This window comes from Palaemon carinicauda, chromosome 1 (genome assembly GCF_036898095.1).
Source record: "Palaemon carinicauda isolate YSFRI2023 chromosome 1, ASM3689809v2, whole genome shotgun sequence".
NCBI classification, from domain to species: Eukaryota; Metazoa; Arthropoda; class Malacostraca; order Decapoda; family Palaemonidae; genus Palaemon; species Palaemon carinicauda.
In genome coordinates this window covers 105,125,206-105,144,182 of record NC_090725.1, presented here as the reverse complement: position 1 = coordinate 105,144,182, position 18,977 = coordinate 105,125,206, and the positions used below count along the sequence as shown (strand labels likewise).

General features: G+C 38.0%; 2 protein-coding genes across 2 annotated transcripts; both read right to left on the bottom strand.

Moving 5' to 3' along the window:
* Positions 1 to 6,114: 6,114 nt before the first annotated feature.
* LOC137650594 (serine-rich adhesin for platelets-like) lies at positions 6,115 to 9,656 on the bottom strand. The gene is made up of 2 exons (XM_068383803.1): positions 9,616 to 9,656; positions 6,115 to 8,918 (listed from the first exon to the last, which is right to left on the bottom strand). Exons 1-2 carry the CDS (start codon positions 9,634 to 9,636, stop codon positions 6,492 to 6,494), a joined length of 2,448 nt encoding a protein of 815 aa, XP_068239904.1. The 5' UTR covers positions 9,637 to 9,656; the 3' UTR covers positions 6,115 to 6,491.
* A 4,390-nt stretch (positions 9,657 to 14,046) lies between these two features.
* LOC137650574 (platelet binding protein GspB-like) lies at positions 14,047 to 17,520 on the bottom strand. Its single transcript, XM_068383790.1, has 2 exons — positions 17,480 to 17,520; positions 14,047 to 16,739 (listed from the first exon to the last, which is right to left on the bottom strand). Exons 1-2 carry the CDS (start codon positions 17,498 to 17,500, stop codon positions 14,304 to 14,306), a joined length of 2,457 nt encoding a protein of 818 aa, XP_068239891.1. The 5' UTR covers positions 17,501 to 17,520; the 3' UTR covers positions 14,047 to 14,303.
* Between the last annotated feature and the right edge of the window lie 1,457 nt (positions 17,521 to 18,977).

Sequence of the window (18,977 nt, the reverse complement as noted above, 5' to 3'; positions counted from 1 at the left end):
GTAAATTCCCTTTGTATCAGTTTATAAGGGTGACGTTGCTTTTTTATTGTTATATAGTCATAAAAGGCTTTTATTTTTTTTATTTTTGTAGTTGTTATAGTTTAGTATTATTATTATTATTATTATTATTATTATTATTATTATTATTGTTATTGTTATTGTTATTGTTATTAGTATTGTTATTGTTATTATTTTATTGTTATTGTTATTATTTTATTGTTATTGTTATTATTATTTTATTGTTATTAATATTTTATTGTTATTATTGCTCTTATTATTATTATTATTATTATTATTGTTATTTTATTATTGTTATTATTATTATTATTATCATTATTATTGTTATTTTTATTGTTATTAGTATTGTTATTGTTATTATTTTATTACTATTAATATTTTATTATTATTATTATTATTATTATTATTATTATTATTATATATTAATTATTTATTATTACTTATTATTTTTTATCATTTTTATTATTTTTTATTATTATTTATTACTTAGTATTATTTATTATTTATTATTATTGTCAAAAATAATTAGAGACAAAAGCAAATAATGGAAAGAATTACCTAAAAGAAAAAGACTAAAGAAGATTTTTCTACTTTAATTCAGACCTCCGGAAAGCTAAAAGCCAATGGAAGCGGGAGGGGGGGGGGGTGTCTGTCCCTCATAGATGCGTTTTACGAGAATTGAGTTCTGAAGGACAGGACATTTAACGATCAAAAACCTTAAGAATAGATAGAAGATTAAACCTAGATGAAGGAAAGGGGGTAGAAATGCTTTAAAAGCAAGCAGGAGGTGTGAGGGGGAGGGGGTTAGTGGATCCCTCTCATACGCAGTTACGAGAATTCCCCTTGGCTGGAGATTACAAGGCCCTATCCCGAATTTTGATTGAGCTGGGGACTCTCGGTGGAATGCTAAGTAGGCAGGTTGATGGTCTCGAAGTTGTGTCTTCCACTGAACTCTCCCTCTCCTCTGTGTCATCTCGCCAATCTGAACTATCCCTCTCTTCTATGAAATCTTGAAGATCTTTGCTTTCCCTCTCCTCTGTGTCATTTCATCAATCTGAACTATCCCTCTCTTCTATGATATCTTGAAGATCTTTACTATCCCTCTCCTCTGTGTCATTTCATCAATCTGAACTATCCCTCTCTTCTATGATATCTTGAAGATCTTTACTATCCCTCTCCTCTGTGTCATTTCATCAATCTGAACTATCCCTCTCTTCTATGATATCTTGAAGATCTTTACTATCCCTCTCCTCTGTGTCATTTCATCAATCTGAACTATCCCTCTCTTCTATGAAATCTTGAAGATCTTTACTTTCCCTCTCTGTGTCATCTTGACAATGTCAACTATCCCTCTCTTCTATGAAATCTTGAAGATCTTTACTATCCCTCTCCTCTGTGTCATTTCATCAATCTGAACTATCCCTCTCTTCTATGATATCTTGAAGATCTTTACTATCCCTCTCCTCTGTGTCATTTCATCAATCTGAACTATCCCTCTCTTCTATGATATCTTGAAGATCTTTACTATCCCTCTCCTCTGTGTCATTTCATCAATCTGAACTATCCCTCTCTTCTATGAAATCTTGAAGATCTTTACTTTCCCTCTCTGTGTCATCTTGACAATGTCAACTATCCCTCTCTTCTATGAAATCTTGAAGATCTTTACTATCCCTCTCCTCTGTGTCATTTCATCAATCTGAACTATCCCTCTCTTCTATGATATCTTGAAGATCTTTACTTTCCCTCTCTGTGTCATCTTGACAATGTGAACTATCCCTCTCTTCTATGAAATCTTGAAGATCTTTACTATCCTTCTCCTCTGTGTCATTTCATCAATCTGAACTATCCCTCTCTTCTATGATATCTTGAAGATCTTTACTTTCCCTCTCTGTGTCATCTTGACAATGTGAACTATCCCTCTCTTCTATGAAATCTTGAAGATCTTTACTATCCCTCTCTTCTATGATATCTTGAAGATCTTTACTATCCCTCTCCTCTGTGTCATTTCATCAATCTGAACTATCCCTCTCTTCTATGATATCTTGAAGATCTTTACTATCCCTCTCCGCTGTGTCATTTCATCAATCTGAACTATCCCTCTCTTCTATGAAATCTTGAAGATCTTTACTATCCCTCTCCTCTGTGTCATTTCATCAATCTGAACTATCCCTCTCTTCTATGATATCTTGAAGATCTTTACTATCCCTCTCCTCTGTGTCATTTCATCAATCTGAACTATCCCTCTCTTCTATGAAATCTTGAAGATCTTTACTTTCCCTCTCTGTGTCATCTTGACAATGTCAACTATCCCTCTCTTCTATGAAATCTTGAAGATCTTTACTATCCCTCTCCTCTGTGTCATTTCATCAATCTGAACTATCCCTCTCTTCTATGATATCTTGAAGATCTTTACTTTCCCTCTCTGTGTCATCTTGACAATGTGAACTATCCCTCTCTTCTATGAAATCTTGAAGATCTTTACTATCCCTCTCCTCTGTGTCATTTCATCAATCTGAACTATCCCTCTCTTCTATGATATCTTGAAGATCTTTACTTTCCCTCTCTGTGTCATCTTGACAATGTGAACTATCCCTCTCTTCTATGAAATCTTGAAGATCTTTACTATCCCTCTCCTCTGTGTCATTTCATCAATCTGAACTATCCCTCTCTTCTATGATATCTTGAAGATCTTTACTATCCCTCTCCTCTGTGTCATTTCATCAATCTGAACTATCCCTCTCTTCTATGAAATCTTGAAGATCTTTACTTTCCCTCTCTGTGTCATCTTGACAATGTGAACTATCCCTCTCTTCTATGAAATCTTGAAGATCTTTACTATCCCTCTCCTCTGTGTCATTTCATCAATCTGAACTATCCCTCTCTTCTATGATATCTTGAAGATCTTTACTTTCCCTCTCTGTGTCATCTTGACAATGTGAACTATCCCTCTCTTCTATGAAATCTTGAAGATCTTTACTATCCCTCTCCTCTGTGTCATTTCATCAATCTGAACTATCCCTCTCTTCTATGATATCTTGAAGATCTTTACTATCCCTCTCCGCTGTGTCATTTCACCAATCTGAACTATCCCTCTCTTCTATGATATCTTGAAGATCTTTACTTTCCCTCTCTGTGTCATCTTGACAATGTGAACTATCCCTCTCTTCTATGAAATCTTGAAGATCTTTACTATCCCTCTCCTCTGTGTCATTTCATCAATCTGAACTATCCCTCTCTTCTATGATATCTTGAAAATCTTTACTATCCCTCTCCGCTGTGTCATTTCACCAATCTGAACTATCCCTCTCTTCTATGATATCTTGAAGATCTTTACTTTCCCTCTCTGTGTCATCTTGACAATGTGAACTATCCCTCTCTTCTATGAAATCTTGAAGATCTTTACTATCCCTCTCCTCTGTGTCATTTCATCAATGTGAACTATCCCTCTCTTCTATGATATCTTGAAGATCTTTACTATCCCTCTCCGCTGTGTCATTTCACCAATCTGAACTATCCCGCTCTTCTATGAAATCTTGAAGATCTTTACTTTCCCTCTCTGTGTCATCTTGACAATGTGAACTATCCCTCTCTTCTATGAAATCTTGAAGATCTTTACTATCCCTCTCCTCTGTGTCATTTCATCAATGTGAACTATCCCTCTCTTCTATGATATCTTGAAGATCTTTACTATCCCTCTCCTCTGTGTCATTTCATCAATCTGAACTATCCCTCTCTTCTATGAAATCTTGAAGATCTTTACTTTCCCTCTCTGTGTCATCTTGACAATGTGAACTATCCCTCTCTTCTATGAAATCTTGAAGATCTTTACTATCCCTCTCCTATGTGTCATTTCATCAATCTGAACTATCCCTCTCTTCTATGATATCTTGAAGATCTTTACTTTCCCTCTCTGTGTCATCTTGACAATGTGAACTATCCCTCTCTTCTATGAAATCTTGAAAATCTTTACTATCCCTCTCCTCTGTGTCATTTCACCAATCTGAACTATCCCTCTCTTCTATGATATCTTGAAGATCTTTACTATCCCTCTCCGCTGTGTCATTTCACCAATCTGAACTATCCCTCTCTTCTATGAAATCTTGAAAATCTTTACTTTCCCTCTCTGTGTCATCTTGACAATCTGGTCTATCCCTCTCCTCTGTAACATCTGTACAATCTAAACTTTTCATGGCCTCTTTACTATTTCGTCTATCGAACAAAGTTCAGTATTCATCCTCTTAGAATGCATTATCTTTTCTGAGTCCTTTTCCTTTTCAAGATATCCTGTTTTGTCAAACCTTAGATTTTGGCCAAATTCTTAAAAAGTCCTTCCATAGTCCTTTGTTTCTTGATTTTAAGTCCCGAATCTTGCCCATTCCTTAGAAAATCCTTTATTCTTTGGTAATTTCCATATCAATTTTCAATCCCCAGGATTTTCTCTGGGTTATAACTTACATCAAACATCATTTTTTTTTTTTTTTTTTAGAAGACCTTTATCTCGTTCAGATTCATGTGGAGTTTTCCCGGTTGGTTTTGGTTTAGCTTAACCAGTCATATGCCAACGTAGGTCCTTATCTAAAGAGAGTAGTAAGCTAAAAAATGCCGCACTTTTTCACATGGTTGAATCCAAGATGGCCGCCATCCAAAATTCTTGATATTAGCTTTTTTCACGATACTAGTTATTCTATCGATTATTTTTTACTGGAAATGAATTGAAATGAAGTCCAAGAGAAATTTCCTATTCAGATACTATACATAATTTTGAAAATTTTTCCTAAAACAAGATGGCGGCCATCTAAATTTGACAAATATGATGCAAACTTAGAATTTTAAATCATTTGATTTGCATCATTTTTGTAATCAAATTTAACTGTTGTTTGCATTATTCATAAAATGAAAATCTAGAATTTTACTTCACCGTGAACTCTATATTCTGGTTTATCAAAAGAAAGAACAATGAATTTCCTTTATTACTGGCTTGGCCAAATCTTTTAGAATGCCAACTGTTCTCGCTTGCGCATTTGGTCAAGAATCAATTTTTTTTTTTTTTACATTTTAGTATTCGACCACCAAGATCCAAAAACACGTATCAGATAAGTTCACCTCATAGGTTTATTCAGCTTTCTAATAAAATCTAAGTGTGACTTGGTGGGCAAGTCACGCTTACTTCAGTCTTTTGTATGTGGGGTCAAGTCCTACTACAGAGTTTATTTGGCTAATTCACTCTCGAGTATAGACTAGTAGCATTTACAAGTCCAAAATACTATGAGGAAGTCGAGAAAGTACTGGATAATTTGGTCATTTGATTGTATGTCTTCTCTCGCCTTTGTATTTACCTTCTCATAGAATATATGTCCATTGTCATCTTGTTGTTTTACTCTGAATTATTGTATTGCATTTTATAGAAGTGTAACTTTAATAAACTGTTACACCTTAATTTCCATTGGAAGTCTTGACTCTAGAACCCAGCAACATGAGGGGGGCAAGCCAGCCTCAACTTGGTGCCGGTCCCAATGCCCCGGGTTGGCGGCAGTAAAGGCCTCCGGCTATGAAAAATTAGCCAAGACCAATATGACCAGTGGAAATTGTGAGATTAGAATTAATGCTAGGGTATATATATATGATGAAGTGTGAGACAGAGGTAGATGGAGAACACTGGCCAGAAACATCGACCCCACATAATGTGGGAAAAGATGTAGACAAAGAAGAGGCAGTCTTACTCTAGAGTTAAATTCTATCACAAGACACTTAAAAGTTCCATGAAACTGGCATTCAAGTTAATTGTAGTATTTATTTCATGTATTGTTGTTTAATATCCTTGTCTCAGTGGAAGAAGTTTTATATTTACTCAATTCTAACAAGAATAACCCGTAACTCTTTGTGTGTTCGGAAAGAAGTTGTTTAGTAATCCTTGAAATATGTGAATGTCAACTAAATCAGAGATTTTGCAAAGTTTCAGAGAGCTGAATTTTCTCAGCCTTTCAGTTAGCGTGTAAATATGTCAGACATTTTTCACGTTGCTAAAGATATTCAAAGTTAATGGAACTGGTTTTATCTTAACCAATTATGAAAATATCTAGGCAGGAAAAGTCGTGATGAAATATTCTTGCTTTATTTTTTGGGGTTTACATGATAAACATTTTTATATGCGTGTTGAGATAAAGAATATTCCTAGTTTTGTCTTCTGAATATAAACTCTGAGAGGATATTGTTCTGAAAACTATGTACAGGCAAATTGAACTAGAAATTAATCCTTTTTTTATAAGAGATGATATATCTAACAAGAATAAAAAAAGTTTACTATTTACATGGAAAGAATATGATTTTATAAAAGACATGTTGGTCAATTTAACATGAATCTATATTCAGAGCAAATTAATCCTTACATCAATGGACAATATTTAATGACTACTGTGGAATATTCAAATAGATAATTCGATTACCAGACGTGCCATGTCAAAAGCGTCCTAACACTAGCGACGAAGTGCAGTGAAGACGTAGCCATATTTATCCCTGTTCACGGCGTCGTACTGATGAAGGAGAACGTCGCCAACCACGCGACTTGAGTGACCTGCTGACAGCGATGATCTTTGTGGTGATGATGGACTTGCAGGTCTAGCTGGTGAAGTTGCAGCAGGAGATGGTGCTGAATATGCAGAAACAGCAGCTGTAGTCCTAGAAGGGGAAGCAGCAGAAGTTTGTGCCGCACTAGCAGTACTAAGTCCTGCAAGGGCATTGGCCTCAGCTTCAGAAAGAACTGGCAGGATTCGTCCGGTAGGAATTCCACTCTCAGCTCCAGGAACAGGAGGTCCAACAGGGAGAGAGTCTCCTTCAGCTATGTATCCAGTCTCAGAACCCGCTATGTAGTCGATTTTCCTGTTGACTCCATCATCAGCCACAAATGAATAGTGTCCAGTAACAGAATTGTGAGCATCAGCAGATTCTGAGCGAGAACTGCTGTCGGTTTCGTAAGAAAAACTGTAGCTTCCATCATCTGCAGCAGAACTTCTTACCTGTGCAGGAGCCACAGCACTTATTAATGTTGGAGCCTTTGCTGGTGAAAGAGAACTAGGAGCTGAATATGCCGTTGCACTGGTGACAGGTTTTTTTCCATCAACTCCAGTTACAGAAGTAGCATCAGGAGCTACGGGAAGATGATCTCCAGTAGCAATAAAGCCAGTATCCGATCCTGCTACGTAATTGACGGTGAGTCTGTGACCCTCAGGTGGTACAAAGCTATAAGAGCCCTTAACATTTAGGTCAGCATCAGCACTTTCAGTTCGTGCACTGTCACCTGCATCATAATTGAAAGAATAGGAGGCATCAGAAGTACGAGAACCAGCAGTCTTAGTAAGAGAAGCGGTACCAGCATAATTGACAGCAGACGATCCTGTTTGTGGTGTTGCACGCAGAGAGCTAGATCCAGAAGTGGCAGCAGCTAAAGCATTTGCTTCCTCCTCTGAGAGAATAGGAAATATTCTTCCAGTGGGAATGCCAGACTCTGCTCCAGGGACTGGAGGACCAACAGGTAAAGAATCTCCTTCAGCAATATAGCCAGTCTCTGCATTAGCAGTGTATTTGATTGCTCTATTAATTCCATCATCACCAACGAAAGAATATTGTCCATCAACAGAATTCTGAGCATTAGCAGATTCTGAACGAGAGCTGCTTGATGTCTCATAGGCAAAATTATAGCTCCCATCATCACTAGCAGAACTTCTTACCTGAGCCACTTCGACAGGAATTTGTGCAGCAATGGTATTTTGAGCTGTTACTGTTGGAGCAGGTTTAGAAGACGAGTAAACATTTACTGCTGGTGAAGGGACTGCTCCGCTAGCTTTAGAACCAAAATCAGCATCAGGAGCTACAGGAAGGTGTTCTCCTGTAGCAACAAATCCAGTAGCTGATCCTGCAACATAATTGACAGTAAGCCTGTGTCCCTCTGGAGGAACAAAGCTGTAAGTTCCTTCAACATTCAAGTCAGCATCGGCTTTTTCAGATCGGGCACTATCTCCTGCGTCATAACTGAAGGAATAAGAGGCATCTCTTGATCCAGTGGTTGTTGACTTAGTACCAGCAACATTTTTGAATGCTGGAGATTGTGCAGCTGAGGATGTGGATGATGCAGAAGGTGCTGAATGTGTTTGAGGAGCAGTATAGGATGTAGAGGATGTGGCTGCAGCCAGGGCATTAGCTTCATCTTCTGTGAGGATGGGAAGAATCCTTCCAGTAGGAATTCCGCTCTCAGCTCCAGGGACGGCAGGCCCAATAGGAAGTGAATCTCCTTCAGCAATATAACCAGTGTCCGATCCTGCAATGTAATTGATTGCACGATTGACTCCATCATCCGCAACAAAAGAGTACTGTCCTGTTACCGAGTTACGAGAATCGGCAGATTCTGAGCGGGAGCTGCTAGAGGTATCATATCCGAAGCTATAACTTCCATCGCCTCCAGAAGAACTTCTAATTTCTGCAAATTCTAGTGGAACAACAGGAGCTGGAGCAGCAGCAGGAGATGGTGATGGAGCACTGTATGGAATAACAGGAGTACCAGCTGCTGTAGTAGATGCTCCTCTTACTTTTGCTCCAACATCACTGTCAGGTCCCACAGGCAGGTGTCCACCGCGAGGGAGGAATCCTCGTTCATCAGCTGTGTATTCAAGCTTGATATCAGCTCCTGTAGCGTCTTTGTAACCGAATGCTCCTGAGACTTCTCCAGGAGCCTGTGCCATTGACTGTTCATAAAGGCCGTCTCCTGAATCGTAACCATATTTGAAAGTGCCATCAGAGTGTAGTACATAATACTGGGAGCGAGATCCCAGTCCCACAGTGGGGATTTTGTACTCGGCATCTGGCTGTGGAAAACTCAGGGTGCTAACCACCGCCAAGGACAACACCACCTGCAGGAAAGGAAAAGCATCACTTTGTTAGAGACAGTGATTATTGATTGTTAATTTTAGCATTTATATTAGGTCATATAGAATTCAGTGCATTGTATCACACCAGTATGTGTGTTGAACATACCATAATAATGGGATGTTCTTACACAGAAATGGTTATATGTGTATATTCGTGTGTGGATGATTTGTATTCTGTTTTAAAAGCTAGAAGTTGGTAAAGTCCCACTTGGAAGCAGAATTGTTTGGCAGATAAGAGCTAGGGAGAAAGGTTAACGAAGAGTCTAAGGAAGCAATTGGTGAATTCCATTGGTTGGATTAATAATATTTTTCTTCGTTTACAAAAAAATGGAAAACAATATCTGATTAGCAAATGATTACCTTTTGTATTCTTAATTGTCACTTACAAGAAAGAAAAAAATTTAAGGGTAGGAAATATAATTAGCCGAAGAAGAATAGTGGTAAGATGAGTAAAATTTCAACCAAAATACTGGAGTTTAGAGTTTACCAAAAACTCCATAGTTTGTCACTAAGCATCATTTCTTTGACATGTTTTTGACATTCAAAAGACCACTTTTAAAATTACTTGGTTTTTTTTTTCAAAATCTATTTTCGGAAATCAAAGTTTATGTAATGACATATATTTTTGTATGTATGTATGAGGGAGAGAGAGAGAGAGAGAGAGAGATGTTCTACTCACTAAGCTAATCCACGTCGCCATGTCTGTGGCGGATCTGGGCCGAGATGTAAGTGTACCAAGATCTGATTTACTTTAGCCTTTTATACCTGTCCTGGTCGCGTTTGTTCGTTCGTTTGTCCGTGTGTTCGTTCGCTTGGCATTGAAGATGACCATCATAAGCAAGTTCTCTTGCAATTCTGGAATGAGATCAGGGAGGGGGCTGGTCCTTGGGGTGGGGAAGGGGTTGGGTTTAGGTCCTTCAGTCGAGTTATTCAAGGAATTGCCCAATTACTCTTTTTTACAGTTCTAGTTGTAATATATGTATATAGAAGTATGTTTATTTAATTAGTGTTTGCATATATGTGATTGAGAAGAGAAGAGATCTTAGCTTCTACCAACGGTCGCTAGATGGAATCACTTTCCTCATGAGAGAATTAATTACACTATATTTACTTTATCCTGTTATGTGGTTCTGTACCGAGACCCAAATATTATTATTATCCAAAATACAAAATGGCTGAACATTTTAATAATCTTAATTTTGAAACACTGAGGTGTGTTTAGCAATCTCTCTCTCTCTCTCTCTCTCTCTCTCTCTCTCTCTCTCTCTCTCTCTCTCTCTCTCTCTCTCTTCTCGTTTTGAAATTATTCATAAGTATTTCTGGAAAAAGATGTCTTAAGGTCAATAAAATGTGAAAGTGTATTTTAAAGAGCATATTGGGTAGTTTAAATCTCGGTTGGGTGTTTTAAATTTAACAGAAGAAACTAAACAAGGTAATTGAAAGGGACGTCTCTTGCAAATTAAGGAAATTGAAAGTCATAAAAAGTGCTATAAGGTATATCTGCTAGTCTTGAAATCTTCCCTGCAGTAGCAACAGGTGTTCAATGTTCTTTCATAACAATTGCCTTGATCAATAAAGAAAGATCCGGTGATTATAGAGATATCTATTATCAATTCCTTATCGAATATTATTTTTAAGATATATTTGTGATTATAAACTTAATCATTTTCCAAGTTATTTAGTTTGGGTTTGGTTAGGTTAGGTTAGGTTAGGCCACATACCAAAACAGATAGAAAATCGGCGGCCATATTCGAAAGGTAGGCCACATACTGAACCGGCACCTGCTTTCCTTTAGAGGATTCCCTTTCTGACAGTAATTGGGTCACAAGAAAGGGAAGTTTGGCTATGTGCCAACACATAGCAGTTTCTAACTACATGGAAGCATCTGGACATGTTTATTGTGATGTACAAATACAATTCATCACATGTGGTCTTCTTAGCAACTACGTCTTTATACAGGAAGACTCCCTATGCTCCTCAAAGGCAATTTAAGCATATATAGAGAAGTAGTTCGTTGAAGGGTGGTTTTTTAACAAGATAGCATATCTCTGAAGGGTACGTAATAAGGGGGACAGCATTTGTGCAAAATCAGAAGGGCAGGTTTCAAGCAATATTTTTTGGTTTAAAGGTCACCTATGGTTGACAGAGGCAAGGGACAGTTTCAATGCCCAAGAGACTGACCAAATATGCATATTATCAGCGCCCAAGTCCCTTTTTCCCCAAGCTAGATCCAGGGAGTGCCAGGATATGGCAGTAGGCTCCCTCAAACTGCATATATCCTTAGCTCACAAGGGTGTTAATGTTGCAGACACTATAGGAACCTAGCGAACTTGAGACGGTCTCAAACCAAAGTCCAGCAGATCAGCATAAGGGACGCTTCCAGTAGCCAACACAACTCTTGGTTTAGTAATAGTGAATTTCACGTGTATGCCATTGTTTTTTTCTGTTTTGGAAAAGGGACAATCAATAAGCCCAATGGGATTTCACGTTTGGAATTGTCCAGTAGTCTTCAACCACACACATTGCCGTAAGGAACTCTGCATTCTTCCATAGATTTTCAAACCAGAATAGATAGAAAAGAACACTGGGTTCTTGATGTAACTTTGAGCTTTTTTAGTAGAAACAAGATTTTACTGCTTCAGTGGAGAGGTACATAGAACTACTGTAGATGCTTTAATAACTAGAGCAGTATTTTCAACACAAAGATCATTGTTTAAAGTTTAAAAGCTATTCCAATCATTGGATAGCTTATGTGTAGAATTGTATGGATTAGGCATAGAAGTTTTTGGACTTTGTAATAGGTTTTCTAAAGTGTGCTTCTTTCATGGTTCCTAATATTCAAATATCTTCATATCTCTCAATCTCCTTTTTTGTTTGAAATAATAATGTATTTAAGCTTATATAGAAATGACTATTTGCAGTGAAGGTTATTTCTTCGTAATGGTAGAACTGTAACTAAATCAACTTTTTATATATTTTGCGACTTTAAACAGCGTCAAGTGAGTAAGAGAACCTTTGGTTGGGATCAAGAATTTTAATATGCATCAAAGGAAGCTAAGGAATCATATTCCACCTCAAAATGTAGCAGGTAATATTAACATTGTTAGGTTGCAGAGCTTGCCGTACTATGTTCTAACATTTTGAAGCCAATGGTGCAAAAATTGTCTGCATTAAAATGAAGGATGTCAGAAAAGGCAGTTATATACTCGTAATAGTTCCTTGATGGTTCCCTGTATCAGAAAAAAAGGCATCATAGCTGCAGTAATGGTTTGAAAACACTGATTTTTAAGCTGGATAGAATCAAAAGGAACATCAGCTGAGGCCTCAAGTGTTGTAACTCAACTTTTCACTCTCAATAGCTTAGTTCTTTCCAGTTTGGACATAGACCACAACTCCATAGGCATGTGAGTTAGACTTAAGTATGATACATACCCATCAACTTTGATTTCTGTGTTGAGACATTCCAGTTCCATTTCAGAATTGGATTATCTGTGTACATATTGTAACTGTGACTCTCATCAGTTGAATGGTGTACTATCCAGGGAGTATTTCAACCCAGCTTCAGTGTGAAGACCGGAGAACCAATGTATCGGTCCTTGAGATTTCATCCTCTAAAAAGACGGTCCAACCTCTAAGGCTTTCCTGGCTTTAGATCAACAATAACCTTGCTGTAGTGCATCAGGATATACAGACTCACTTTTTGGTGAATTATATGATGTGGTTGTTCTGTAATTTACCACAACAGATCATTTGAGTTTAGACCCGTCATCCCAACTTGATGCTTATTTTGAGATGAGATGACACATGCGAGTTATTCAGAGCCAAGAACCCTGTCAACTTGTAAGTAATTCTATAAAAATCTCTCATGTTATTATAATTTGCCAATTAATAAATTAAATAAAAACATGTTTAAGTTAAATAAGTTATTAGCAATTCGGATTCGTTAGAAAATCTAATCAGGACAAAAAAAGGTTTGATTTTTAGCTGGAAGTTAACATTGACCTTGACCTTTGACCTTAACATGCATTAATTGGGTGGGATTTTTGTACACTCAAATATGAACCAAGTTTGAAGTCTCTGTGATAACGATGTCCAAACCTGTGGCTGATTACGTGAATTGGTATTTTGCTTGAGCGTGACCTTCACCTTTGACCTTGACCTTCCAAAATCTAATCATTTCCTGATTTTTACATAATAGTTAATCCATGCAAGTTTTATTACTCTTCGATTAAAATTGTGACCAGGACGCTGTTCACAAACAAACACACATACAAACAGGGGATAAAACGTTACCTCCATCCAACTTCGTTGGCGGAGGTAATAAAATCTGAAGTTCATTCTAATCAGCATACTTAAATTCTTCCAGTTTAGGATTTTAGTGTTTACTTAATTCTTTGTTTTTTTCCTCATTCTGAAGTTGTTAGAAGAACATAAGTATTTCTATGGCCTATTGGAGTTAACGTTCAACTCAAACATATGATTAATATTGTGATTTTCAAACACACATCTACTGGAGCAGAAATTGTTTGACTTGAATCTCTCCCTTTTCAATGTAGCTATTAATCCATTTCTTTCATGTCTTCAGGGCAAAGTTAGCTCATTCTTTTGAATAACATATTCACATAGTGCCATAGAGACGGATTTCTTAAACACTGAAAGGTGAAAGGTTCCATTATCTTATAACTTTTAATCATAGTGTCAAGTTGGTGATGATTAAGTAATGAACCATGACTTATTCTAGACAGAAGTAACAAACACGTCTTGAATTTATAGAAGATTATGGACTCTTTAGTCCATTCTAATGAGAGTAATATTTTAACTTGTAGAATGTTAAATGTAAACAATTGTGAAAAAATATAGTTAACCTTCAGATTAGAGAAGAACATAATCATAATTGTATTGAATATATTGATGATGAAATAAAATTCGTGTCAAGGTTTTCCTTTTATTCTCGTTTATATAAAAACATAAATGGAACATCTTTCCAAGGCACAGAGGAAACGACTGTGTAAACGAACGCATTTTATTTGAAGAAAAAAATAGTTCATGATTTATTTTTTATTTTTTGTTAGTTGCTTTCTTTTTATGAACTTTTTTTTTCACGTTGCTTGTCGCTGGATTACATTCCGTAAGGAATTGTGATAACTATGTACAACACTACTGAGAGGAAGCTCTCAAGACGTGCATGGTCCTTAAGGGGTCCACAGTCATTGATAAAGTTGTGATAAAAATGATAGAAGACATTTGATTTTGAATTTGATTTAGAACAAAATTTAAAATGATATCAAAGAGAATATTTCTGTAATGGGTGAAGTTTAAAGATAGTAAGAAAAAAGAACAATATAACTGAATAGAAATATTTCAACATTAGCGACGAAGTGTAGTGAAGACGTAGCCATATTTATCCCTGTTCACGGCGTCGTACTGATGAAGGAGAACGTCGCCAACCACGCGACTTGAGTGACCTGCTGACAGCGATGATCTCTGTGGTGAAGATGGGCTAGCAGGTCTAACTGGTGAGGTTGTAGCAGGGGATGGCGCTGCATATGCTGTAGCCGCAGCAGCCGTAGTTCTAGAAGGGGAAGCAGCAGAAGTTTGTGCAGCACTAGCAGTACTAAGTCCTGCAAGGGCATTGGCCTTGGCTTCAGAAAGAACTGGCAGGATTCGTCCAGTAGGAATTCCACTCTCAGCACCAGGAACAGGGGGTCCAACAGGGAGAGTCTCTCCTTCAGCTATGTACCCAGTCTCAGAACCAGCTATGTAGTCGATTTTCCTGTTGATTCCATCATCAGCCACAAATGAATAGTGTCCAGTAACAGAATTGTGAGCATCAGCAGATTCTGAGCGAGAACTGCTGTCGGTTTCATAAGAAAAACTGTAGCTTCCATCATCTGCAGCAGAACTTCTTACCTGTGCTACCTGTGCAGGAGCCGCTGCACTTATTGATGATGGAGCCTTTGCTGGTGAAAGAGAACTAGGAGCAGAATATGCTGTTACACTGTTGACAGGTTTTTTTCCATCAACTCCTGTTACAGAAGTAGCATCAGCAGCTACTGGAAGATGATCTCCAGTAGCAATAAAGCCAGTATCCGATCCTGCTACGTAATTGACAGTGAGTCTGTGGCCCTCGGGGGGTACAAAGCTATAAGAGCCCTTAACATTAAGGTCAGCATTAGCACTTTCATATCGTGCACTGTCACCTGCATCATAATTGAAAGAATAGGAGGCATCAGAAGTACGAGAACTAGCAGTCTTAGTAAGAGCAGCGGTATCAGTATAAGCAACAGCAGATGATCCTGTTTGTGGTGCGGCACGCTGAGAGCTAGATCCAGAGGTGGCAGCAGCTAAAGCATTTGCTTCCTCCTCTGAGAGAATAGGCAATATTCTTCCAGTGGGAATGCCAGACTCTGCTCCAGGGACTGGAGGACCAACGGGTAAAGAATCTCCTTCAGCAATGTAGCCAGTCTCTGCATTAGCAGTGTATTTGATTGCTCTATTAATTCCGTCATCAGCAACAAAAGAATATTGTCCATCAACAGAGTTCTGAGCATTAGCAGATTCTGAACGAGAGCTGCTTGACGTCTCATAAGCAAAATTATAGCTGCCATCATCACTCGCAGAGCTTCTTACTTGAGCCACTTCGACAGGAGTTTGTGCAGCAATGGTATTTTGAGCTGTTACTGTTGGAGCAGGATTAGAAGAGTAAACATTTACTGCTGGTGAAGGGACTACTCCGCTAGCTCTAGAACCAAAATCAGCACCAGGAGCTACAGGAAGGTGATCTCCTGTAGCAACAAATCCAGTAGCTGATCCCGCAACATAATTGACAGTAAGCCTGTGTCCCTCTGGAGGAACAAAGCTGTAAGTTCCTTCGACATTCAAGTCAGCGTCGGCATTTTCAGATCGAGCACTATCTCCTGCGTCATAACTGAAGGAATAAGAGGCGTCTGTTGATCCAGTAGTTGTTGACTTAGTACCAGCAACAGTTTTGAATGCTGGAGATTGTGCAGCTGAGGAGGTGGATGATGCAGAAGGTGCTGAATGTGTTTGAGGAGCAGAATAGGATGTAGAGGATGTGGCTGCAGCCAGGGCATTAGCTTCATCTTCTGTAAGAATGGGAAGAATCCTTCCAGTAGGAATTCCACTCTCAGCTCCAGGGACGGAAGGCCCAATAGGAAGTGAATCTCCTTCAGCAATATAACCAGTGTCCGATCCTGCAATGTAATTGATTGCACGATTGACTCCATCATCCGCAACAAAAGAGTACTGTCCTGTTACCGAGTTACGAGAATCGGCAGATTCTGAGCGTGAGCTGCTAGAGGTATCATATCCGAAGCTATAACTTCCATCACTTCCAGCAGAACTTCTAATTTCTGCAAATTCTAGGGGAGCAACTGGTGCAGGAGCAGCAGCAGGTGGTGGAGATGGAGCACTGTATGGAATAACAGGACTACCAGCTGCTGCAGTAGATGCTCCTCTTACTTTTGCTCCAAAATCACTGTCAGGTCCCACAGGCAGGTGTCCTCCGCGAGGGAGGAATCCTCGTTCGTCAGCTGTGTATTCAAGCTTAATATCAGCTCCTGTAGCGTCTTTGTAACCGAATGCTCCAGAGACTTCTCCAGGAGCCTGTGCCATTGACTGTTCATAAAGGCCGTCTCCTGAATCGTAGCCATATTTGAAGGTGCCGTCAGAGTGTAATACATAATACTGGGAGCGAGATCCCAGTCCCACAGTGGGGATTTTGTACTCGGCATCTGGCTGTGGAAAACTCAGGGTGCTAACCACCGCCAAGGACAACACCACCTGCAGGAAAGGAAAAGCATCACTTTGTTAGAGGCAATGATTATCAACCTTTAATTCCAACATAGATATTGTCATAAAGAATTCAGAGCATCCTATCATATCAGTGGACATGTTGCACATAACACACTATTTTATATGAAATGGGATTAAGAATACGGATATCCCTACACATTGAGAGTTATATGTATGTATGAGTGTGTGTATGAGATAGTTTTTCTAAAAGCCCGAAGTTTGTGTAAGTTTCACCTCGAGGCAGAAATGTATTGCAGAGCAGAGCGAGAGAGATGTGTCAACGGAGACAGTAAAGAAGTAAGTGTGTTAAATTCAATGGTGGGATTAGTTTTCTAAAGAAGATTTCTATTTGCTGAAATGATATTTGGATTTTTTTTTACAAACAACTGGAAATCAATATATGATTGGTAAATTATTACCTTTATTATTCACAATTTTGAAGAAAATTGTTATTTGGCTGAAGAAGAATAATACTGTAAATGAGAGAGTAAAAGTTTAACCAGAATACGAGAGTTTACCATAAACTCCACTATTTCTATGAAGTTTTTTGACATTCACCAGACCACTTTTATAATCACTTGGTGGTTTTCAAAATCCATTTTAGTAAATTGACGTCTTAAGTTGAACAAATCAGATGATTGAGAGAGAGAGAGAGAGAGAGAGAGAGAGAGAGAGAGAGAGAGAGAGAGAGAGAGAGAGAGAGAGAGAGAGAGAGACGTTCTACTTACTAAGCTAATCCACGTCGCCATGTCTGTGGCGGATCTGGGCCGAGATGTAAGTGTACCGAGATCTGATTTACTTTAGCCTTTTATACCTGTCCTGGTCGCGTTTGTTAGTTTGTCTGTTCGTTCACTTGGCATTGAAGATGACCATCGTAAGCAAGTTCTCTTGCGATCCTGGAATGAGATCAGGGAGGGGATGGGTTCTCATGGTGGGTGGGGGGGGGGGGTTAGGTCGTTAAGTCGAGTTATTCAAGGAGTTACCCAATTACTCTTTGTTTCAGTTCTTCTAGTTGTAATATATGTATATAGAAGTATGTTTATTTAATTAGTGTTTGCATATATGTGATTGAGAAAAGATATCTTAGCTTCTACCAATGGTCCCTAGATGGAATCACTTTCCACATGAGAGAATTAATTACACTATATTTACTTTATCCTGTTATGTGGTTCTCTGCCGAGACCCAAATATTATTGGACCCGACCATTTCATTATCCAAAACACAAAATGGCTGAACATTTCAGTAATCTTATTTTTGAAAAATATAGGTGCGTTTAGCAGTCTCTCTCTCTCTCTCTCTCTCTCTCTCTCTCTCCCTCTCTCTCTCTCTCTCTCTCTCTCTCTCTCCAGTTTTGAAATTATTTATAAGTATTTCTGGAAAAAGATGTCTCAAGGTCAATAAAATGTGATAGTGAATTTTAAAGAGCATCTTGGATAGTTCAAATCTCGGTTGGGTGTTTTAAATTTAACAGAAGAAACTAAACAGGGTAATTGAAAGGGAAGTCTCTTGCAAATTAAGGAAATTGAAAGTCATAAAAAGTGCTATAAGATATATGGGCTAGTCTTGAATTCTTCCCTGCAGTAGCAAAATATGTTCAAAAAAGAAAAAAGTTCTTTCCTGACAAATTCCTGACTCAATAAAGAAAGCTCAGACGATTGCGTAGATAGCATATCAGTTCCTTATCGAAGATTATCAAGTTATATTTGTGATTATAAACATAATATCCAAGTGATTAATTAGAACTGAAGAGTCTAAGAAGAGCGAGACTAACAGCTCAACCTTCCAACATGTGAACAAAAATTTCTTGTGAATATATGAATGTATGAGAACAGCCTGAGAAATAATTAACATGTTGCTTAGTATCTCACAGGAATGTTCCTTGTGTTCTTTGAAAACAATATTCAAAACCAGTCCCAGCTCCATAAACATGATGTTAAAATTACACGAAAACAAATTGACAGATTTTGACGAAATTTCCACCACATATAAATCTTAGACCAGGGTCGACTCCTTTAACATTTGGTGTTCCCGATCCTGATATTAGATCCTGATTTTAATTTTTTTTTTTGTGTTAACGTAAAAAATCTCACATTGCTCTTGTGTGAGTTATTTTTTTGTGAATGAAGATAGATAGCAGAATTTCGTTGGCTGTACCTGATTATTACCATTTATATTGAATTACTCTCTGTGAAGTCGATTCACACGTACTTTTCAAATAGAACTTA

What these genes read in the sequence shown, in the direction of transcription:
- LOC137650594 (XM_068383803.1), bottom strand. Translation starts at nt 9,636, where the DNA reads ATGGCGACGTGGATTAGCTTA. An exon ending in TGGCGACGTGGATTAGCTTA is followed by an intron (nt 8,919 to 9,615) that starts GTGAGTAGAACA and finishes CCTTTCCTGCAG; the next exon opens with GTGGTGTTGTCCTTGGCGGT.
- LOC137650574 (XM_068383790.1), bottom strand. Translation starts at nt 17,500, where the DNA reads ATGGCGACGTGGATTAGCTTA. An exon ending in TGGCGACGTGGATTAGCTTA is followed by an intron (nt 16,740 to 17,479) that starts GTAAGTAGAACG and finishes CCTTTCCTGCAG; the next exon opens with GTGGTGTTGTCCTTGGCGGT.